At 37.3% G+C, this 25,310-nt stretch overlaps 1 protein-coding gene across 2 annotated transcripts; it reads right to left on the bottom strand.

Moving 5' to 3' along the window:
* Positions 1-5,596: 5,596 nt before the first annotated feature.
* On the bottom strand, positions 5,597-20,951 carry tm2d1 (TM2 domain containing 1). Of its 2 annotated transcripts, none has more exons than XR_097087.5 (7): positions 20,730-20,951; positions 19,946-20,019; positions 19,087-19,195; positions 16,197-16,288; positions 14,133-14,219; positions 10,303-10,419; positions 5,597-8,439 (listed from the first exon to the last, which is right to left on the bottom strand). XR_097087.5 is itself a non-coding variant. In XM_004913943.4 (7 exons), the coding sequence occupies exons 1-6, from the start codon at positions 20,846-20,848 to the stop codon at positions 10,309-10,311; spliced, it is 579 nt and encodes a 192-aa protein (XP_004914000.1). In that variant the 5' UTR covers positions 20,849-20,946; the 3' UTR covers positions 5,597-8,439; positions 10,303-10,308. The 2 variants fall into 2 exon arrangements, 1 of the variants encoding a protein (XP_004914000.1); XM_004913943.4 differs by having other exon boundaries at positions 14,146-14,219; positions 20,730-20,946.
* Between the last annotated feature and the right edge of the window lie 4,359 nt (positions 20,952-25,310).

Here is a 25,310-nt window from a genome sequence, read left to right as displayed (position 1 = left end):
TTAATATAGTGCCATCAACTTTACACAGTGCTTTACAGAGAACCTCCATCATTAATTCCTTATTATGGATGTTATTACAGAATTAATCTCAGGGCTCTCACACTTGCTAATAGTGATGGGTTTGGACAATGTAAAAAAAAAAAATGTTCCTTAACTTGCAAGCACTATATAAATAAATGGTAATAAACTGACCACTGATTGCAACTAAGACTAAGACCTGAGACACCTTTTAGTTTGCAGCTTCTTTCTCCTCCCGAGAGCCATTGATTACCTGGTCTACCTGAAGAAATTGTTTTCATGTTTACCTCATGACTAAACTGTGTGAAACCCAAAGTTGTAAAATCTTTTTCTTAACATCTATAAAATAATGGACAACCTAAAAAAATTAAGTAGACTCTGCAGCTTTACTTTTTTTCATCTGTGTTTTTTCTTCATATCTGCAAGACAAGTGCTTGTAGTTGTCCTTTAACAGTTGCATGGAATTGTTCTGTCATTTCCTCTTTCCATGAAACAAGGTTTTTTTTTTTAAACAAAATTAAGGTGCTTCAAGAACCCATTTGTCAGGCTCAACAAAAAGAAAGAGTTATGGGGGCAAACATCCTTAATTTCAGCCTGGGTAGAAAGTATTGTTCTCTACAGTGAACCCAAATCTTTCTAAAAAAAATAGCTACTAAAATAAAGTGGCATTGTTGACTGAAAAATTACGGTTTGTAAACTTTAAAATCTTATTTAATGGAAGTGATTTCTTCTTGAGATGTATTTATGGGATCAAAAAGACAATATTAATGTTTCTGGAGTGGCAAGTATTCTAAAAAGTCATCTTGCACAGTCCAGAGGCTTCCTTTAAGGGTGATCAATGTAAGGCTGTGTGGATTGTGTGCAATGATTGTGCATTTTTCTGTTGAGCCAACAGATGTGAGGTACAATAGTAAAGAGCTTTTATTGCCTTGCTGTCAGGTTGAGCCACAGGTAGGTGGGTGGCTGGCAGGTAGGAGCCTATGTGCTGTGTAACATGGATAGAGTGGGTATTTCACTTTTTGATAGGCCGGAAACATGTTACGGTGAAAGATGATTTATTATGAGGAGTGAAATATAGCAAATTAAAAAATACATAAGTCCTTACAACAGGCCAGTGGTCAGTGGCAGGCAGCAAACAACACAAGTCCGTATGGCAGGCAGAAGTTCTGGAGTGGCAACGATCAAGGAAAGTCAGATAAACAGTCTGTGACCAGGGGCAGGCTGAAGACAGAAAGTAGTCAACTAAACAGGCTGAGATCAATACCAGGAGATCCAGATGAGGGCAGAAGCAGGAGCAGAGGAACAGGGTATAGAACAGAGAACCAGGCAGGAACACGTGCAGGAAAAGAACTGCAGGTACAAGCGCTGGATCAGGCTACAAGGCTTTAATGATCAAGGAACCAGGAGTTGCTTGTAACAAGCTTATAAAGCCCATTAATTGCCGGATTACAAACACCTGGTCTTACAGAGGGAGGAGGAGGTGAGCATGAACAAAGAGCAACTGAAGGATATTTAAAAATATGTGTAGGACTGGGTCCCCAAGGTCTCCAGTGGCTCAACAAGGTAATGCAGGACCACTTTGACATACAGCCCAGAGTTCAAACATTGGCAGGTCCTAACACTTGCACTACAGTCTCTGTTCCTACATCTGACCAGACATTCTGTAAGCAAGGGCCTATATAAATCTAAAGGAGAAAACTTCAAAGTATTTAATAACTCTGGCATCACTTTATTAGCAGTCTCTACCAGACTATGAACAAGTAGGTGTTGCCTTTCTCTATTCTTTTACTAGGTGACAAACTCCCCCACATAGTAATAAAAACTACAAGCTGAACAGTCTACTCCCATAAAGCAATTTACATGTAAACATGTGAACAATACACAGTCCACAGGTTAACTATACAGAGTCCACCTTTTAGCAGTTCTCCGGACTAAAAGTACCTGAGAATGCTCCTGCAGACTACCAGCAGTATGTAGCATTCCTTAGAAGATCCAGTTGGTTGTCGCAAAGTCCCTTTCCTGCTGCAGCTATGCTTTACAACATGTTTCCCACTCAGCCCCTGCTGCAACACACTATCCAACTCTCCTATGGACCCCAGGCCCTTTGCCTCAGTGGGACAGGCATTCTGCAAGACCCCTTAGTGGAAAATGGTTTGTCTAATGTGCAGTTTCAGTGAGGCTGGCAGCTGAAGTCTTTTTTATGTTGAAAAAGGGGTATCATGGGGGGGGAAAAAAAAACATCTACAGGGTTACAAAAACTACAGAAGTAATTCTTTAGACAAAATTACCTCTCCTATTAAAATCACTAGTCGTAAACTACAGACATCATTCTAAGGCTAATGTCAGAAGCGTGTTCTTGCCGTTTTTTGGCTACGCTTGAAAATCTTCCTACCTGTGCCTGCACCCAAAAGCATGGAATACTCTCAGTTGCAAGCACATGTAGCAAATATCCACCAAAAACATGCCTGCACCTAGGCGTATTCCATGTTTTTGTGTGCAGGCACAGGTATGAGGATTTTACAGTAGCGGGGCATATTCTTGGCAAGCGTCTTTTGGCTTGCAGAGAATATGCACCTTCTGACATTAGCCTAAAGGTTTGGCTGGGCTTCCAACTTTTTTTTTTTCATAAGAGTTTTCTAAATACTATGGCTACCTTTAGTTTACGCCTGGCACTGACTCCAGAAACAATTTTGCAAGTCAGCTGATTAAAAGACTTAAGAAGCCATATATGTTAAGATCCACTCACTTGGCGAGGTGGCCAAGAGAGCGGATCTTATCCCGATATCCCCACCTACGGGCGGGCAATATCGGGCAAATGTAGGCTAATTTGATTGTTTGGCCCTGGGGCCAAACAATCAAATTATAACGGCGGCAAAGGGTGCAGTTGGTTCAACGAGCCGATGTGGTCCCCGCCAGATATCAGTCGGGCATGCTGTTGTTCCTGCCCCTACATGGGCTGATAAGCTGCTGAATCGGTCCAAGGGACCGATATCGGCAGCTACAATTGGCCTGTGTATGGCCACCTTTAGTAGAACTGACTCCTGTTATATTGTTAGATCCAAACAACAAAAGAGGTTAAACAAGCAGAGCAGAACTAAAACAATTGAAAACTTGTAAAACAAATAACTAAAAGGGTGTAGAACCCCCTAAGGGCTCTGGAACACGGGGAGATAGGCAAAACTCCCTGTTCGCGGGCGACTAATCTCCCCGAGTTGCCTTCCCCTGCCATCTCCCTGTGTGCCAGAGCCCTAAAACTGAACTGTCGGAGCTAAAAGAATGGGAGTGGAGTAATAGTGCAAAGCTGCTTACTTAACATACTTTATCAATAGTGATGAGCACATTTTTTCACCAAGCATGGATTTATGGTAAAATTCTGAATTTCGTTATTGATTAATTATTTCACAAAACTGCACCATAAAATTCATAGTGCAAATATTTACCATTTCGCTAACTTTTCAGCAGTTTTGCGAATTTTTAGCAAAGCGAAACAGGCCTGATTCACTCATCAGTATTTATTATTGACAATAATGCATACAAATCTTGTTCGGTTATTTAATGTTAAAAAATATGAAGTCCAACAATATAAACTTTTTTAAGGTGATGTGAAACAACTGTAAGATTATTACTTTAAATATAGGGATGTGAAGGACAGTGATGTAACTGTTCCCAGGGAGCAATATTTGTACTCTATATAGAGGTGAGCCAAGATGCTCATAAGATCTGGAAAACCTTTAACACAGGAAGCTATTTATCATAACAAGCTTGCCTGATATTACTCCCATACCAAACCAATTAGGTTAGTGTGTTTCGTCATCTTTTAAAAGTGGAGATAAGTTTCCAAGCCTGGTACAGTGTAGTAATTGAATTTTGATCAAACACACATGGCTCATAAGTCAGTAAGGATATTTAAAAGCTGTGAACTGTACTGAAGATTTTAGCATCAATGTTTTGCCAAAAGAACAGGATGTACTTGAAATAAGTGAGAAATGATGAGGTTCGTTGTTTTGTACACCAGTAAAGCAAATATTTTGCCTCTTTTTTTGCGTTTTTTTTCTAGACCTGTATAAGCTGCTATAAAATATCTTGTCTTGTACCATGTCTTCTGTGACTTACAGCAATTCAACAACATATCCAGTGTCACTGACTAGCATACAGAGAATAAAGACCATAAAGAAAATTACATAATTGCATACAAGTTATTTAAAATGTACGGCTGTGTGGAATTATTTGGAAATACCGTACTTGTACATGTTACATAGTTACATAGGGTTGAAAAAAGACCATTGTCCATCAAGTTCAACCCATCCGAGTAAACCCAGCACACAACCTATACTAACCAATCTATACACTCACATACATAAACTATATATATATACACAACCAGTAATACTAACTGTAGATATTAGTTTCACAATAGCCTTGGATATTCTGCTTGTTCAAAAACTCATCCAGGCCCCTCTTAAAGGCATTAACAGAGTTTGCCATTACCACATCACTAGGAAGGGCATTCCACAGCCTCACTGCCCTCACCGTGAAAAACCACCTACGCTGCTTCAAATGGAAGCTCTGTTCCTCTAATCTATAGGGGTGACCTCTGGTGCGCTGATGTAATCCTCAGTCATTCTCAATAAAGGATTTGTTTATCTCCCCCCCCTTTGTCTCGAGCCAAGTCTAAGCCTAAAAAGTGACATGTAAATTGGCGTTTATGTTAAGAGGGACATAATTGAAAAGGAGAATGCAAGCAAAATAAAAGAAGTAAGGCAGACATGTTGTACCTTGTGTTTTGGGCTTCTTTATATAGAATATAAATGTGACAATATAAGGCTGATTAGTAATTCATATCCTCATTACATGGCAGCTCTGAAACCAGTGTGATTAGCAGTATAACTTAATAGCCAGCCTTTTAGCATCAGCTTAATAATTATAAAAATTTGCGACGACCCTTAAGCTTAGCTTTTCAATAGGTGCTCAGAGCTCAATGAGCGTGTGAATGTTGCAGTCAGTTTCCATGATGGGAAGCTCCTCTGACAAGTCTGAAGTCCAGGATGACTGCTGCTATTGAGATGCTGAAATTTAGAATGATGCAGTACAGTGTATAAAATATGGCATTTTTACCCATTTTTTGGGGTTTAGTTCTCCTTTAAGATCAATGACTACAAAACAAAGCAATTATACCCTCCAACATAACCCGTTAAAATTTCCCACAGCAGGTATAGTACAAGCCAAAATCTGCAAGCAATGACCCAGAAAACCCAGTAGGCATAAGGGGAAAAACATTTTTTTACTTTTATTTTTACAGAGTAAAAGAAAATTAGAATTATTTTCTTAAAATGGATTCCATAGGAAATGGATTTTCTGCAACAGAGAACTTTTTGAATAACAATTATAAGGGATTCTATACATGTACTAGGTAAAGTATATGATTCCCCCTAACAATTGAGCACAACAAGTCAATATTTAGAGGTCCACTGAATGAAAACTAGGTATATATCAATGTAGATCTCTATGGAACATTAAAGCATCATTAAATTAAGATGTATCTGTACAAAACAGGAAAAAAAATATTCACCATTGTCTGAAAATAAATTGTTGAATAATTTAATGACAATTTTCTTCCAAAAACATTTCTCAACTTTTACAGAAGTAAATTACTTTATGAAATAAATACAAATATACAATGCAAGTTTATATCTACAAATTACATCCCATTAAAGCTAACAAGTATATACACTGGAATTAATGTTAACAAAGAAATGTTACTTCAAATAAATGTGTCAATCCATTAAACACTATCTTGGCTGTGAGGTTAATTGCCTTTACAGTAGGGATGTCCAGGCCATGTCCGTTTGGGCATAATAACATCATTATTTAACAGTAAAATGTTAATAACTCAGGGAAATCTTTCCAAAGGTACCTGGGAAGGATCTTGTTTTAGGGCCCAATAACTACAGACATGGTACTGAAATTTAAAAGCCATTGACAAGTAACTTGCAGCCATAGTTCATGTTTGAATTAACTTTAAATATGATTAGTACAACAATGTAACAATTTGTAGCTGCCCATTTTATTTTGTATTTTTTTTTTTGCAATCTGATAATTTGGAACTTCTGGTGGGTATTATTTGGTACTACTAGTGGGTATTATGTTTAGCACAATTTGTACCTTTCTTATACACCAGTGTTAAAGGAGAAGAAAAGGCATAACAGAGACTGTAGACATCCCCATTGATTATAACTAACCTGAGACCTTGGGCTCCTGTTAAAAATGGCACTGGCCTGAGGTACTACTGTAGGAACGTCACTTCCCCATTAACTTCTATGTCCTAGAGATCCCTTGTTTCTAAAGTGCACTGTACGATGTGAAAAGCAGACGTGCCCTCGCCTACAGTAGTACTCTGGGCCAGTGGAGTCTGTGGTCTCAGGAAAAAGAAAACAACTAACTAATTGCCTTTCCATCTCCTTTAAGTAATGACTATATACTCACTGGAGAATAAATCAGATTTTGGTAAAAAAAAAATTTGTATGAAGTAAAAAAAATCTGAATTCTAAAGAAAAAAAAACAAAACTATTGGAAGATGTTTTCTTTCTAAGGATAGTTTAAATATGATCAATACTGAATGGATGAATCATCTAAAGAATTACGACAAAATACCTCAGACATCTGCGTGTCCTATATGCTTGCCTGGATTTGTGAATTTTATGAAGTCTGAAAAGCAGCTTGAGTACTAAACCACATTGTTCATCTTTCTGAAAACTATTCAATTTACATGTATTGAAAACAAAAGACAGATAAATTATATTTTCTGGACCATTACTATATAGTATAAAGTAAAACGTTATGTAAGAGTGGTTCTATTTACAAGATTACAAAGCAATATAGTTGTTGGAATAATGCATGACTACATTTAAGATCACAGAATAATTTACTAGCTTTGTCATTGCTTACAGGAAAAAAACCTACCTTTATTTACTGTAGTAAGGGTTTCATTTAATTTCTTTTCATAAATTGTAAAGTAAAATGACATGGTTTACTGGTGTATTAGAACATTTCTTCTTAGTATATTTAACATATATTATTTACAAATAAGACTGAAACCGATTTGCAGATCCCAAAAGGACTGAGATTGCCAAAAAAACGTGTGGGGCAAGAGGCAGAAGAGGGATGGCCTATTTTCTGACTGAAATGTCCTCTGCTTGCACAGTGACAGGCTGATCACATTCATTACTGTTATTAAACACATGGGGCAGCAGCAGGTGGGACTGGAGCTTTTATTTACAATGGAGGAGAAAATGTGCTGTGTGAAATCAGACAAAAGACTGCATTGCCTATATGTGATTAAGCAGGACATTTTCTTGCCTCAGGTGGAGGTGTTCAACATAGACTGCAACAGCACAACCTTTTGTAAATACATAAGGGCTTGAACCCTTCGGCTAAGTTAAGGAACTCACAAGGGGTTTAGGGCAAATATACCTTGTTAGTTGAGGTCCCAACCCACCCCTTCGAGAATACTGTTGCCCTTAACTGGTGAAAGTGCATAATACTATAGTTTCCATCAATACACTGCTGTGTAGTCATGGCGGCAGCCATTCAAAGCAGAAACGGCAATGTTACATAGCATACAAAAAATAAGCTCTGTAGAATACAATGAGATCCTACAGATCCTACAGAGCTTATGTTATCTACTATGTAACCTGTGCCATTTAGCACGGTCAACTTAACCTAATTATATAAAGTACAGCCTTTCTGAAGCAAGCATACATTTTGTACTAGTGCACAGCAATATACACCTGTATTTTAATCACTTAAAAACACTTTAAATTTTTTGGTGTTACTAATCCTTCATACTAATACTTGGATACTGGATAATGCTCAGAGGTCTCTTCCAGCAAACCTATCCAGTGCACAGACTTGTGCAGTATGAATTTCATTTAAACAGTAGCCGTGCCGAGAAACTGAAGAAAGAGAGGAAAATTGCCCAAAGTGCAACATGTCAGCCCCTAGGAAGGGGAGGCAATATAAAATAAGAAGTGTAAAATCTGAGTGAAACAAGAAATACTTTACAGAAGACCTGTTGATTATGACAAATATTAAACTATCTGCATCCACTTCAGTGCCTTTTACAAGCATTATAAATGTGTACATTTATTTACAAAAACATTTGTTTATGTATCAGACCAAATCCTTAGTTTTACATATTTTCAGGTTTTTGTGCATTCAAAACCAGACTTGGAATTTACAGTGTTACGTGATATGACATAATTGTTGCATAGTTTAACTTGGCCCTTTTTTAAAGTGAGCATAAATTAATCAGTTGTGTCCCCCTTCTTTACAGATGTTTGAGTCTCCGTATCATTTGCAAGGGATGGCCCATCCACTTGCATTGTTCTAATAGGTTGTTCTAATAGGTACCATGAGAGATTCCTGTAATAAAAATGGTTAAAAGGATTATTAATAATTCCTTAAGTGTAAATTAAGTTAACTTCTAATCCCTTAATAATAAATGATGTCATTTTTGTATACACTGTCCAGAGAATTCCATATTCAATATGGGGTCTAATCAGCGATTAACAAATATCATTTTTCATTCATCTCTTGCCTCTAGATTTTTTTTAATGTAAAATAGTTTTTAATAGACAACACAATGAATCCTATTGCTTAGACAAAACAGAAAGGACAATTATAAAAGACAGCTGAGGAGAGGTGACAGAGGATGACTATATTCACAAAGAAGATTTATTCCAATGGGTGCATTTCATTTATTTTTCATATGAATTTTAAAAGAATTAATAAAATAATTCTAAAAGAAAGTGTTCGAATAATACTAAGCTAATCTTTCTTGTACATAAAAGGTTAAACAAGACTAATAAAAAAAAATCCAGGACCAACAAAAACAAAGGCGCAGGTAACTATCGGTATATATATATTTCAAAGCTGCAAAAACACTGCTTGCACATTCCAGATCAATACAATGTTCTCTTGAAATCTAATGGTGGAAAATAATTTAGCTGCTGCAATACAAAAAGTTCTCAACCTAATTCTTATGTTTCAGTCTTGCTGGCCTTGGCATATACTGATAACACTATGATAGATTAAAAGCAATGTACTGTTCTAAGCCTAGTAAGCAAAAGAAACTATATTTACTTTTTAAAAACACAGCTCTATTTATTTGGCACAAGCAAGGTTATTTGGCAGTGGAAAGACATAGAGGCCATTCTTAAAGTGGGTACTGACCTCAGACTATCAATAAAGGAAGTAACACCAACTTAAAGTAGACTCCAACTCACCGTTTGATCTATATAGATCAAAATCGCCAACATCAGGAAAAGACCATATATAAATCAAGTCTTTCAGCAAGAAGTGGTTTTAAAGGGTAATTTTATTCACTTCAGTTCTAGTGTCTTATGAATTTACACAGTGCGTTCATATACTCTCCCAAAATATTACTACAGGTATAGGACCCTTTATCCAGAATGCTTGGGACCAAGGGTATTCCGGATAAGGGATCTTTCCATAATTTGCACCTTCATACCTTTAGTCTACTAAAAATCAATAAAAAAGTAATTAAACCCAATAGGATTGTTTTGCATCCAATAAGGATTAACTATGTTTAAGTTGGGATCAAGTACAAGGTACAGTTTTATTTTTACAGAGAAAAAGGTGATCCATTTTAAAAATCTGAATTATTTGATTAAAATGGAGTCTATGGGAGACAGGCTTTCCATAATTCTGAGCTTTCTGGATAACGGATCTCATACCATACATAGCTTTAGCTGCAAGAGCTAAACTACTTATTCAACTTAACATATTCAGTTTCCATATTCATGAAAAACTTTGAGCAGCAGAGTGACTATTGATATTCTAGCTTGTAAAATTGCTGACAGAAAATACACTGGACTAGTTTGAAGAACATTTGTATTTGCCTATAGCAAACAAATATTCACTTTGCTCAAAAATGAGGGCCCATTTACAGGAGGTTCCTTGGAAGGGATACTGACAGGATAAAAGGAATAAGTTGGTAGTGCAAGTGAGCTCAATGAAAGTCTACAATGAAAGTACAGGTATGTGACCGGTTATCCACAAAAGTTCTGTTTTATTACTACAGAGAAGTAATTTTAAAAAAAATTGAATTGATTCTAATGGAATTTATGGCAGATGGCATTCCTTTAACTTGGAGCTTTCTGGATAACAGGTTTCTGGATGACAGATCCTATCTGTGTATTTCCGATCAGTATCTACACACACAATTAAACACATAATTAAAGTAATGAATGTATGAAAACTTACTAATAATTATGGGTTTGATGGTATCTTTCTGTAGGTCTCATTGTTAATGCTCAGATGGACAAGCCTAGCACCGTAGTAATCTATAATATAACTTGATCCGTCAGAAGGTCCAACAATCTGAAGGGAAGAAAAAAGGTACAAGAGACAATTCGTAAAACAAAACTTCAGAACTTTATTGTTTAGCTTTAAATAATAAATAGCGTGCAGAGAAAACTAACTATGTTAGCATTGCACAAGTTCCATAAAACTACATCACATAACTGTTTATCATGCTGCAATAAACCTTTATGGCAATGGAAATGATACTGCACTCTATTGTTTAGAAATGAAATGGCATTAGCATACAGTATATGATCTGGTGCAAAACTGTTTTACAATAGGAATATTTTTTAAATTTTAATAAGCGAAGGCTACATTTAACAAGCTGCAGACTATATACTGGTCCTGGCTTTCAGTACACCTGCCACTGGTTGTTGATAAGAGCAGTAGTATCTCTGACAGGGTACAATGTGGGCAAACACTGCAGTCGCCAACACCACTGTGTAACTCTGCCTTTCTGGAACAGGTAAAGGGCAGCATAGGGCCCTTTTGGGAGCTTGGTGGAGTGGCTGGGGTCAGTAGTCTGTGCAGAGGGCCTATGGCTTGATTAGGTTTTACCTGTTCTTTTTAATTGCTGGTCTTAAAAGTGTAGAAAACAGTGCAGTTAAAGGACATGTAAAGTCTATTTAGCTGGAGGTGCCAAAATGTTAGGAACCCCCCAGTCAAATAGATCACTAAGCACATAGATCACTGAGCCAGAAGCTTCTGTTAGTCTGCACTGGCATATTTTCATCTCTATGGTGTTATTCTGCGCATGTGCAGTAGAGTAGACTGCGAGAGTTTACTCTACAGCACATGTGCAAACGGGGATTGTCGCAAGGGAGTTAAGTAAAATGCCAGCGCAGCACTGATACAGTTTTTTTCCCACAGGCCAGTACCGTTTTCTCCTACAGGGCCACCGACCTAGGGAAAAAACTTGGCACCCCACAGTGAAAGACCTTACATGTCCTTGATAATAATGAAAGCAAACAATTTACGGTTATGGAAAAATGTTCAGCTTCCTTATAACAACGTTTATAACATAACCTTGTGTGTTGGTGTGCTATCACTTGATCAAGAAAATTCAGAATGACAAAAAATGGAACAAAAAAATAATTAAAAAGAAACTGGTTTCTCACTCATTGTTGTAGCCATCTTTTCAAGCGTTATTATATTCAGTGGTGTGTGAATATGTAGCAGAGTGACTTGTAGGTGAAGCGTGGGTAGAATACTGTAAACATGCATTGTCACTTGCAGTATTATCTTAGAGTATCTCAAAATGAGTTATATCAGCTGGGAAAGCTTTTAAAAATATTTTCTCAAAAAATCTCTTCAAATGATAAAATTCCTTCAAACTATCACACATAAGGGATCATAATATAAACAAAAATAATTTTAAGTATCAATAATTGCCATACTTAAAAAAGTCTGCTTGTCAGTCTGCTGTTAACATAAGCTCTAAATGCACTTGATCGGTCACTGAATTCCAGACATCTCTAAATATCATATTTGGAATGTTAAAATATTAATTGGATAAAGGTGACCTTAAAATATTACAGATACCAGTGAAATAACAAAACACAGAAAGAAGTGTGCGGCTTGAGTATGTTACTGTAAACTCAACCTGACACAGTCTAGACATTTTCTTTTTTTCTGTCAATGAACTGTATTTGGTGCCAGAGTTAGACTGATTTTCACACCAAAAATTCTTCCTTATTATGAAATCCTAAAATAGTTTGAGTGTAAAGACAAGATAGGGAAGTATCTTCTAAACAAAAACCTCTTTCCAAAATTCAGCAGGCAATTACTCATTATATTAACACAAAGTAGTTATTTGAAAATATCCTATAGTGCAAATTGTAACTGAAATAAAATGTTATATTAGCATTTGGTCTGTGATTGTAAGAGTCTGAGATCTATCAGGTGTGAGGCACCATTATCATTAGGCCTGCTCTGTGCAAATACTAATATTATGTATAAAATGCACTGTTTGTGCATGTGCATTAGCAACCAATTAGCAGGCAGCATTTACCAATGTCCTGTTTAAAAGCAAATCTCTTACAGACTACTGCACCTTAGTGCTTTCTATTATAGAGGTTAGTACCCTGATGTTTTATCTTTTGACTGACACTATAGGGGAGATTTATTTAACACCATTTAAAATTGCACTTTTTGTACCATTTGATAATATTTTTTTTTAAATTGGATAGTTACGATAAAAAATAAAAATGAAGTCAATGGCAATACTCTGAAGATTCCTTAGAAACTTTTATTTATTGTTTTCCTGGTATGTTAAGAGGTCAAGATTTTTGGCCTCACTGAACACTTAATAAATATGCTAGCGGTCAAAAATAAAAAAAATTACTTTCCTGTGATGGTGGTTTTTTCCTTTCAAGACAAAGATTGATACATCTGCCTCTACAAATGTGATTCACTTTCTGATCCTAAAATGCTACATTGTAAGCATTATGCTAAAACCGGCAAAAGGAAATATTTAGGAAATGTTTCAACAACCTCTTGAGTTGACAACTAGCTGTTACAAGCCTACAGATTACAGTCGGATTCCAAAGGCTATGATACTAACACACACAAGAGGCATGAATATTCTGTAAATTATATTCTTATAAATGGTGCTTAGCGACGTAATTTCTGTCACATGACCCTTCACCTTATTGATCCCATAATCTTCATACAGTCTAATCTTATCTATAATGCATACACATTTCCAGCATTACATATATATTTAAAAATACCTTTAGTTAAACACAATGTGGATCAAAAAACGCAAAACGTCTATGTATTATTTAAAGTTCCACCGAATAAAACTGATCAACCGAGACTTTGCTGAGGAAATGTTGCATTAACACATTTGAAAACAGACTGCAATTAAATAAAATATTTTTACATGTAAAAAACAAACAACTGGTAAGTTAAAAATGTTCTGGTTTTGAAATTACATGTAAGGTTCTCAATCATTAAAATAAAAAACATGTATTTGTGACAGAATATAAAATAGTGTAGTTTTGGGAATAAGTAATTTACCTAGATTTTAAAACTTTTTGGGGACCATCTGTTGAATAACTATTTCATTCTGTGACTGCCTACTACTTACCTTTCAAAAACCAGAACATCTATTTATGTCTTATGACTATTTATCAAATTATCACTATTTTACAAACTTTCTCCTTATTTGCCTTCTTACTGTGCTTCCAATACATTTATTACAGCAAATAAGCATGTATCATACCGTTAGTGGCATTTAAGTTCAGTCCATATCATCCACTTTGGCCCATCTTGAAAACTCAAGATGTACTTTACCCTGATCTGTATTTTGTAATGCTAGCTACTGATAAAGGAGCATTAGATACCTACATAAATTTTACACCATGAGCTAAATAAATGGAACTTCATTTTTTTTCTAAATTATTTTTATTATCTTTCTTTTTTTATTTATAAACCAGTAATGGATCAATCATTTACCTTCATGCTAACTACCTCCCCTGTAATTATGAGCATTTTTAAAACTCCCTTTATTTACCTCTTTATTATGAGTGTTTTCATTTACAGATAAGCAAAAGTGATATTAAATGATATTTAAACTAGAGTAGTAACTAAATGACCAATTAAAATGTTGCCTTCCTTAGTCTTAATGCAGTTGACTGATCAAAGAAAATTGCTGATTAGCTGCTACTTGACAGTTATAATGCAGTTGTTTTGAGAATTCAAAATACACAATTCTTTACAATACTTACACTTGCAACCCACCTGCATGGAAATGAGGATAAAGTCAAGTAAGCTGCCGATTCCACAGAAACCCACTGTGCAAAATTTCAGCATTCCTGAGGAAAGGTTATTTCAGACATTATCAGCATATTCAATTTTAGATGCAACATGAATTAAGGTAAAACTTGGAACTGTCTAATGTGCAGTATTTCTGAAAGGTGCTCTCCAGTTAAGTAAGGACAATTGCTTTCAATTAATTTAGTTAAAGGTAATCAGTCTTGTGTGACTTTTCTTTTGAGGTGCATCCCAGTGGAAACTACTCATCCCTTCTTTTAATGCCAGTAGACTATAATACTTCACCTCTATATCAAAAAATTAAAGGCATTAGAAAAGGGAGACAATAAAAAGGAATAATTGAACTTGCACAAAAGCAGGATTTAACTAATATAGAGGCAAGAGTATAATGGGCACACATGGGAAGAATTTTTCAATAATTGTGGAAAGTGTATGGAAGCTGCAGAAGTATGGAAAAACTACTCCAGTTTAGCTGTTTACCACTTGGAGACAGAACTGTGCCCCTTTGTAAATTAAATCAGACTAAGATCTCTCCTACTCCCTGCATAAGTAAACAAATAATTCTTCACTTATGACATTTGCTTTTTTTCTGTGCTAAAAGAGAGCATTCTGTGTGATTTAAAGTAGAATAAATCAATATTGATGGCAAATCAATTCTTTTGTAACATTTAAATGAATGTTAATAGCCTTAAAGCATTGATACTCAAATTACAGGAAATACCCTTATTTGGGTGGCGCTAGGATAACAGATCCCATACATGTGCTTGTATGAAAATGGGCAGATATGAAAAGATCTGTTTGTTGGTCCAAAATAGACTGAACAGATTAACCAAACCCCACACATTGTGAACACCATCATACATAGATTATCTTCATCTGTCTCTCTGTATAGCTGTATTCACAATTACAGCTTCCATTTGTCTGTAGTTATGAAAAGCAGAACAGAAGTGGAGATCGTCCCAAAAGGCGAAAGCAGTCATTTTCATGCTGATCTCAGATCCCCCTTTGCTCCGTGTAGCTTCATGCAGGTGGAAGCTCTGATATAATAATACAGCTATACATAGAGGTAGAAGGGAGTGGATCCGCTTCTTTCAGCCTGCAGAAAAAACACCGGCTAAGAGCAGCAGAGCCAATGCTCCATGTGCTCTTGGCAATAGGCTTTAAGTAAGTCAAGCAAGGCTACATAGTTCTCAACAACATTAATTAAAAGAAACTCAATACACAACTTCTATCTAATACTAATGAACCTAAGAGATCTAATCTTTGTGACAGCTTAAAGAACACAGGCACTGATTTGTCACAAAAGCAATGGAAGAAATGGGGCAATCCCCTATCAGTGCTGTCCACCTTACGCCGATATACTTGGCCCTCAACCATGCTATATGAGAAATAAAGCAATGTCATATGTGAAGCATATGGGGTCCTCAAGCAGACTGGAGGCCATAAAAATGCTTTGGAGAGCCATATTTGTCCCATGGGCCTCCAGTTGGACAGCCCTGCCCTATATCGAACAAGCAACAGAAACATAGCAACTTACTCAATAGTAGTTTAGCTTAAAGGGAATGTCATACCCAAAATGTCAAATCTGTATAAAAGTTTTGTGCTTTGCTATGAACTAAATGGTATAAAAATGGCTTTGTGTGTAACAAATTTGATAAAGACAGGAAATACACAACTTCAAATGTAATATTTATCTAACTAATTACAACTCTATTTACATTTGTGCATATAAACAGATGATGCCACTATTATAAACCTAAAAAGGCAGAGTTGGAACTAGGGGTAGGCAGAAGACACATGTTCCTAAGGCGCAATGCTGAGGGGGCCCACCAGGCATGTACCTCTTCTGTCTGTCTATGCCTAGTTCAACTTTGTTAGTTGCACAGCCCCACCCTGTGCTATTTACTCTGTCTCTGAGTGTGATTGTCAGCTTGCCTTGGGTGCAAATTCTACTCAAACCGGCACTGGATAGAGGGAAAGATGTAGCAATATATTGTGGTTGATGAGAGGAAACTTACCTAGAGCTGGATACCCTAGATAAAATCTGTCTGCTCCCAACCATCCAAGAAACAAAGACAGAGCAACAGCAACTTTGTAGGAATATCCATTACTGCAACCAAAATAAAACTGATTATAGAAAGATACTGAAGTTTTTCAAAAGGTATATGGTACACAGTAGTTTTTGATTGTGACAATTCAAAAACAATAAGAAATAAAAACTGAAGACCAACTGAACAGTTGTTAAAGAACTGACCATTCTTTAACATACTAAAACTTAACTTAAAGGTGAACCACCCCTTTAAACTACTTTACACAATACTATACAGTAAACAGTGAATTTCTATAAATGTTTTAAACTCAGTCCAAAATCTTAACACTTTCTTTATTGTGGCCTTTTAACTTGTTTGTTTAAAAACTAATATAATCCATAATTAACAATATGGAATTGCATCTTGCTGACATGCGACTGTTAATCCCTTTGAGCAAATTTTGCTAAAAATGTCAAAAAAGCTTCAAAGCAGGACTGTTAAACATGACAAGCAAAAAAAAAGGTGGTATGAGGAATTGTCTGCTAATGTCAGCTGATGTCAAACAAAAATAATATAGTTTAAAAATGTGGCTTGAAAACAGATGACTATTCTTGTGCACTGCTGCCTAATTTGTCCTTTAAGAAGAACAATTAACTCATGCACGGGTACCATATGCTCAAAGGCTGATTATTTTCAACTGATGATAATATACATTCAAATCTGTAGAGCTCTTGGGCACACTATATCCATAAATATGTTATGGAGTGCTGCCTCTGGCTCCCTGTTTTTGGACAGCCCAGCTTATGGGGCATAAGACTAACCACACCTGAAGATATGTGGCTTTAGGGCTGTGACAGACAGGGAGATTATTCGCCGCGCAACAAATCTCCCTTGTCGCGGGCAACTATTCTCCCTGAAATGCCATCCCACTGGAGAAAATGTAAATCGCCAGTGGGATAGCATGTGTGGCGCCGAAATCTCCAAAGTTTCCTCTTAAGGCAACTTTGGCGATTTGTGCCGCATATGCCATCCCACCGGCGATTTACATTCTAGCTGGTGTAATGACATTTCAGGGAGATTAGTCTCCCGCGACTAATCTGCCAGTCTGTCACAGCCCTTATGCAGGGTCAGTATCTTCAGTTTAACAGGGCTGCTGTGCCAGGAACAGAAGCAGCAACAATAAGCTATGTGACAAGTGTATTAATTGCAATGTATTCTTCTATTATTTGCTATTATAGGACCAGAAAGTAAATAAAGGGGAACTCCACCCAAACACAACTTAAGCTTTTTCAAAGGTAAACATAACTTCCAGCAACTTTGCAATATACATCTATTAAAAAATAAGCTTTCTTTTCATGATTGTTAATGTAATAATATGGTTTGGAACAATTATCTAAGCCTGGCCCCCTGTTCTCCTGCTGATCTGGCTGACTACTTTTCAAATAAAATGCAACAGTAGTCAACTGTCGTCAGCCTGCATCCTCCAAATCCCACAATACCCTTCACATGACGTCAATAAGGAAAGTAACATCACAGTGCAATGCACTGTGGGTTATGTAATTCCTGCATGCTGTGGAGAAGAGGTTTCAATTTGTAACATCAATATTTTAGTCCCTCGTCCCCTGGCAGGATTTCAAATGATGCAGAAAGAGAAGAACTGTTTTGCAGCTGGATTTGAGCATATAAAATGGTATTTATTCATACTTTTTGAAACAACAGATTACAGTGATAGGTATATTAGGGGTTTTTGTGTTGTTCTTTAACAAATTTTGGTTCGGAGGCTGGAGTTCCCCTGTAAAATATAACATACGGTTGCCCTGCACAGGTAAATGTTGTGTGCCTCAGAAAAACTACTATAATTTATATAAACAAAGCTATAGTTTATAGAAACTGTAGCTTTGTTTATAGAAACAAAGCTGCTGTGTGGTAACTGGGGTAGCTATTTAAATTGAAATAGGGTTAAATGGCACAGGTTACATAGCAGATAACATAAGTCTTTAAAACACCTCTGTATTTTACAGATCTTATCTGTTATCTACTATGTAACCTGTGCCCATTTTCCTTCTTCAGCTTAAAGGAAATGTAACACAACATTTTTACATTCAATATATCCTTTCTACATACTTTTATTACCAAATATAGCATAGAAAGACTGCGATAGTACATGTGGTTTTTTAAAAAAAATTACTTTACCATAGATTTATTGAGCTCAGGCAGCACATCTCTCCCAAGTCTTGCAGCCTGCTTCCGTTCTGCTCCCCCTCCACCCCCTCCCTTTCCCTGTGCAGGCTCTGGCAGCGCTCGTTGAAACAGACACACAGACGCAGAAAAGGTCCATCTCCTATCCCTCTCCTTTCCCTCTCTGAGCTTGATCACCAGAAGCCTAAAAAAATCACTTTAAAAAGGACTCCAAAGAATGCACTAAATCAACTTCCGGATTAAACCGGAAGTCTACCCATCGCCGTATCGCCTTTTGAGCTTGGCCCAGTAAGTCAGTGGCAATGTAATTTATTAAAAAAACTATTCACAATATTGCAATTTTTTAATGTTACATAGCTTAATAAAAGTATTTAGAATCGATATCTTTAAAGTGAAAATTTTGTGTTACTGTTCCTTTAAATGGCTGCCCCTTTGGATACATAGAAGCTTATTTACATTAACTATAGCAGTCTTTCTGAAGCAAACATACATCTTTTACCAGTGCAGGGAAACAATACATTATATTTTAATTCAATTTTTAAACCCCTTTCACTTATTGGTGTTACTGTTCCTTTAAGGTACCACTGCTGTATTTTAAAAGATTAAAACAGATAATATTCTACAATACACAGATTATGAAAGGTAAAAATATTTTTCCCCATTTAAGAAGTGTACTTACACATTACGGCATGGGAATGGTCGGTAAAATCCTATTTCTTTCCCTGTGAATGTAGTCACATTTCCACCATACACTTTACAAGTAATATTAGGTGCTGGAAAGCAAGGAGCTACAAAAACCCAAGAATATTCTGTTAAAGATGCAGATAGGCTTTTATACTATAATATTTTAATATTTAATTCTAACATGTTCATAAAGTAAAGTTGTTAAAAATAAGGAGCACTGATTGTGGAGGGAGATAAAAATATATGTCTGCACAAATGATGCAGCTAATATTAGCTGTGTGCCAAGAACAATTTTGAAAATAAGTAGTATACTTAAAGGACAAGGAAAGGAAAAGTCACTTGGGGGTGCCAAAATGTTAGGCACTCTCAAGTGACTTTAATCGGTTACTTTGTACCCCGGGCTGGTGCCCCTGTTAGGAGAAAACAGCACCAGCCCGGGGTACCTGTAGTGATGCGCTTCCTCCTTCCTGCTTCGTTTAGCTGCGACTATACGATAGGCGCATGCGCAATAGAGTGAAAAGCCAACTTCTCTGTTAAAGTTCGACTTTTTCACTCTACTGCGCATGCGCGCGCACGGAAGCAGGAAGCGCTCGCAGCTACCCCGGGCTGGTGCTGTTCTCTCCGAACAGGGGCACCAGCCTGGGGTAAAAGGTAGGCGATTTAAGTCACTTGGGGGTGCCTAACATTTTGGCAAGTTACAGGCATGAGATCCCTTATCTGAAGGCACTGTGGATAACAGATCCCATACCTGTATAACCCGTTTTTTTTTGTTTTTTTTTAACAGACCTGATTTAAGAGTACTTTGTTAAGAAATCAACATTTATTGTTCAATTTAAATTACTTGGTGTACGTACCATCAGCTGTGTAGTTTGAACAATTTACGGGCTCCTGTGTGGCAGGATTTATTTCAGGATCCACACATATGAACGTTTAATGAATTAAAGAACAGTAAAAAAACAAGGTTAATAGCTACCATGTTTACAATCATATATGAAGTATAAAAACTTTAGCTCCTCCAAATAGGGCAACCTAGCACTGACTAAAAAGAAACAGCTTCTGGCAAAGTTTAGGTTACAAGAAATTCACTGGCACACAAGGCAATTGCAGCCCTTGTCTATTTTATTTACAGAAAGTGAAACCTTTCAGGGACCGCCCCCATCCTTAATCAAGTGTATGCTAGACAGGTTGATTCATTCAAAGCTGGTTATCTAATAAATGTGCACACTTAATAGCCCATTATTTTACACGTGTAGTAACAAATCAGATATAAAACATGCTTTTGAACTGATTTCTTACAAGGCGTTATAAGGTACTGAAAATATGGGAAACTACATAACGCAAATACCTTTACCATTTGTCATCTCTCCTATTGAGGGACACCTACTGATTTCCCAGATAAAACGACTTAGATTATACGTAGCCACTGTTAATAAAACAGCTTATCAATAAGGTTTTACAATAAATATTTGTACAAAACGTATAACCATAATAGGCAATGTAAACCGCATTTCTGTGATCAAAATGTCATCTAGTGCCGAAACTGTCAGTGGTTCGAAGGGTATGCTGTTATACACACATACAAATAAACCTCCTTCGACTTGACAAGCACTAGCACACTGCCCGTATTGCAAAGGATATTGTCCCAAACGAAGCTCATCGCATTTTACGATCCCGTCATCTCCCGTCACGTAGCGAAAAGAAAAAATGTACCACAAAACTCCGGTTACAATAGCCCATAAATGCCTGGGGAGCGCCATTTTGCAAGAGGCAGGTTTATACTAAGTTCACTTCCCAAACATGCGACTGCGTTCCGCTTTAGTATCACTTCCGTGACGCCATCTTGAGAGTGGCAATATAGAATTTCCGGTTCGATCAACCAAGAATTATCTGCGGTTCTTGAGCAGCCAGTTTCGTATAGAGTTAGTTGTTTTTAAGGCAGCAGCTATGTATGGAGCGTCATTAAAAATATATAATTGCTTACCATTAGAATCAATTGAACAGAACCGTTAGGCTTTTTATTTGCTTGAGAAATAAGGGAAGTTGCTGGTCATTTACAAATAAAATCAATGCAACCCTTCTAGTTGTGGTTTCTCGAGGCCTTACACAGTTTTCACATGATCAGGTAACTTTATGTAAAAATGCAATTCATATCCTATCAGGGCACTCACTGGCACAGAAATAAGGGTATGCTCCAGCCCCAATGAAAGGGTATGCTCCAGCCTTAGGGGCATATTTATGATGTTGTCTAAAACTAATTCGCCGAAAAAACAGAGTAAAAAGCTGTGTAAAATAAGTGGAAACGATCGCCATCTGAACGCCGGATATTACGCAGTTATTTTCCATATGTTCCGGTGGAAGAAAAAACGCGTAAAAACAATTACGCCATTTTTACTCAGTTTTTACGCCATTTTTACACGGCGCAGCCTGGCGATGTGTGGCGAATTTTCTCACCGTTTTTTTACACAGTATAATAAATATGCCCCTTAGTGTGTTCTGGAGAGTACACAAACCTGCGCACTTCCACGTCTGCAATGTTGGCAAGCGCTTTTGCAATGATGTCCTGAGGTTGCATAATGATGCCCTACATTACTCTGTTCTGCCCATGTGCACTTTTTTCTCAGCTCTTGAAGGAACAGTCTCCTTTTCCAACAAATTGCTTGGTTATCAAGTTTCCTCATGTGTCTGGTGTACTTTACTGATTTTGACTCCTGTAATTCACCTTCTGCCCAACTACCAACTTCTGAACCTCTGCTGCTTGCCCCAACTATGATTGCCTGCCTTCACCTTTGCTTGACCCTTAGGATACCTCGCTTACAGCCCTTTGGCCTCGCTCCACTACTGCCCTTCCAGTTCATTACTCTTAAGCAAGCTCTCAAATGGTGTAAGGCACTTATGGGTCTTTCTTTATCTCACTGTCCCATTCGGCTTCACAGTAACAGCAAGCCATGGCTAAAGAAGAAGATTCTGAAAGATCAGGATAATCCACCATTCTTGGCTAGTACCAAAGGCTCCATTTCCAATTCATCTTGAATCTGGGCCTACTGCTTCATCAGATCCTGAGTCAATGCAAATTGGCGTGATCCTTCAGGCTATGTCTTAAGAAGAAATCCTAGGGCGGCAAAAACCTGGGGGTGGCATGCCGCTCTTTGGCCACATCTGCACTGGGGACTGGATGGGAGATTTTTAAATCTGTTTAAATTCCAGCCTTTTCAGTCCCCAGTGAAGCCAATCAATAAGGCAGGTGGTAAAAGCGTGCATGGGGGGATGTGAGAACGAGGGGGGACAGGATATGCGAGTGTAGGGGGAGAGCACACAGGGGTACAAGCCTGTTGGGGCGGGGGCAGCGAGTGGCCTTGGGGTGCACCACAGCAAAATCATGCCCTGCGTGAGCCATACACTGATGTAAAAAGTGTTGGTGAGCCACACAAGCATCAAAATTTCCTTGAGGATGCAAAATAAAGGCTGTGATTGGCTATTTGTAAGCCCATGTGGGCTGCTAGCCTACAGGAGGCTCTTCTGAAGGAAAACTCTGTGTTTCCCAACTTGCCTCTAAACCAGAAATTTAAAAATGGGCACCTACTTTGAGGACACTGGAAGCAATTTCAGAATGAGTGGTGAGCAACATGTTGCTGACAAGCCACTTGTTGGGGATCACTGATCTACAATATAAAGAAAAGGTCTTGGAACTTTTAGCAATTCTTGACTCTAGGGGGCACATTTACTAATCCACAAACGTCCGAAAAGCGTCTGAATGTGTTTTTTTTCTAAATGATCGGTATTTTGTGTTTTTTTCGTTGCTGTCGTGACTTTTTCGTCGCCTTCACAACTTTTTCGCGAATTGTCGCGCATTTTTCGTCGCCGTCGCGTCGTTCAATACGAAAAAGTCGTGACAATCCGCGAAAGTCGTAACGGCTACGAAAAAGTCGCGACAATTCGCGAAAGTTGTAACGGCGGCGAAAAAGTCGCGACAATTTGCGAAAAAGTTGCAAAATGTTAGTTTCCAATCCGATTTTTTCCCATTCGGGATTCGGATTCGTGGATTAGTAAATCTGCCCCTAGGAGTAGTGGCTACTTTCTTGATACTCAGAGGGGGAGATTTATTAAGACACGAACGCTCTGAGCGTATTTTCGGCAATTTTTTCGCGCTTGCGTGACTTTTTCGTACGCTTGCACGGAAAATTCGGAAAGGTTCTGCCGCTGTTTACAATTGTTCGGTACGAAAATTTTGTGACTTTCGGATCGCCAATACGATATTATCGTGACTAATACGATTTTTTTGTAAGCATTTTCGTGATATTTGCGATCTTCAAAAATTATCGTATCCAATCCTAATTTTTCCCATTCGGGATTTTAATGAATCGGCCCCAGGCTGTCAGTCATCAGATTGTCTTTATCAGATTCCTATGAAGACCTTTTTAATTTTCATCATTCAGTCTTTAAGGGACACCTATAAGTTCTGGGCCCATTATTCAACAATCCATACCTTTGTCTGTAACCTTTGTCTATAAATAAAATCCATTCCCGCTGCCTACAAAATAAAGACAGAGAGAAGTGGATGGTACACCCCGTGTGACTGTGGCCTAAATGTGGAGGGCAGATTGGTTGTTGTGCAAGAAATTCTTCAGGTCTAGTAATCCACATTTTACTATATTACCTACATAGTATATAGAAAAAAGGGGCTCTATAAATTTGTTACTGACAAACTGGCACTAATTGGCAGTACTGTGGCCCTGAAAATGTTAATAATGAAGACCTTTAGATGTTATATACTTTAACTGGACAAAAACACCCTTTACCGATACATATTTGTTTGAAGCATGGTTTATTATGTTAACTTTAATTTTATTTAAGATGACTAATACACTTATCTGTGCATAAAAAATGAATAACAGTCGCTTAAGAAGGCCAACTATCATTAGTCTCGGAAACCTAAAATTCACCCAGCCTTCGCTTATGGGAAAAAATTCATAATTTGTAATAAAGACAGAAGAGGCCCTGAAGTGCTTATTTAATTTAGCAATTTCCTTTTGCTGTAGATTTGAACTTATTTGCTCTCAGAGGACTAGAACACAATTTCATTGGTTACATTTGGGTTAACTGATCTCCTGTAAAGATGCAGATTCAATATATATATACCAAATATATGCTTAAAGCAATATGGAAATTCAATAAATTAAAAAGCTATGTGATCAGGTAAAAGGAAAATGCTAACTCTATATCAAAACTTTATTTCAGCAACCATTAAAATGCTTCCAGGAAATTCTTAACAGAGTTAAATGATAACATAAAATTAGTTATATGGTAAGCACTCTTGTTCCTGACGGCAGTTAAATGATAATGCATTAGCTATTCAATCAAAATTAAACACAGCATAAACTTTGTTTAGAGCTTAGTTTTGTATATTAAAAAACATCTGCTTGAAAATGCCTCTAGCAGCACCACCTACCACATTTTAAACAGAGTGTTTATGTCCAATCATGAAATCTAGAAATGCAGGGGGCCAGGGGAAGAAGGGGGCCTGGACCAGTCACGGGGTCCACTGTAGAGTGCCTATTTGTCTTTCAGCAGGCAAGTGTGCACACATGGGGGGGGGGCAGGGCTTAATATGAACTATCAATTACAATTTCAGGGGGGGGGGCGCACAAAAAGTTTTTTTTGCGGGGGGGAGTATATAGTAAAACCCCAATTAAACAGGCTTTATTGAAGTTGGCTTTCATAAAGTTGAAACTTAGGGGCACAATCATCAAAGTACGACTGGTCCAAATTCAAAAATTTGTATGTTTTTTAAAGGTTACGACTTTTGCGTATTTTCTGCGACTTTTTCGTGCTTTGCGACAAAAAAGTGCAACAAAATCGTATTGTCATGCCGAGTACTAAAGTTTCTGATTCATTCAAGCTTCGGTATCGTGACTTTCCTTGGCCCAAGTTGGAGCTGCAGAGTGCCATTGAGTCCTATGGGAGGCTTCCAAAATCATGCACAGAAGGATCAAAGTCAGCAAGGGTTTCCTGCATTTTACAATTGTTCAAATACGAAAAAATGGTACTTTTCAGCCATTATATGATCAGATACGATTTTTTGGTATATTGAAATATTAATTTTCTGTGCTTTAAAAAGCACAATACAAAAAAATTGTATTTGATACAATTTTTTTGTATTATGCTTTTTAAACGTATGAAAAACATATTTTGATAAATTTGCCCCAGTGTAAAGATACACCA

Source organism: Xenopus tropicalis, chromosome 4 (assembly GCF_000004195.4).
Source record: "Xenopus tropicalis strain Nigerian chromosome 4, UCB_Xtro_10.0, whole genome shotgun sequence".
NCBI classification, from domain to species: Eukaryota; Metazoa; Chordata; class Amphibia; order Anura; family Pipidae; genus Xenopus; species Xenopus tropicalis.
This window is presented reverse-complemented; position numbering and strand designations above follow the sequence as displayed.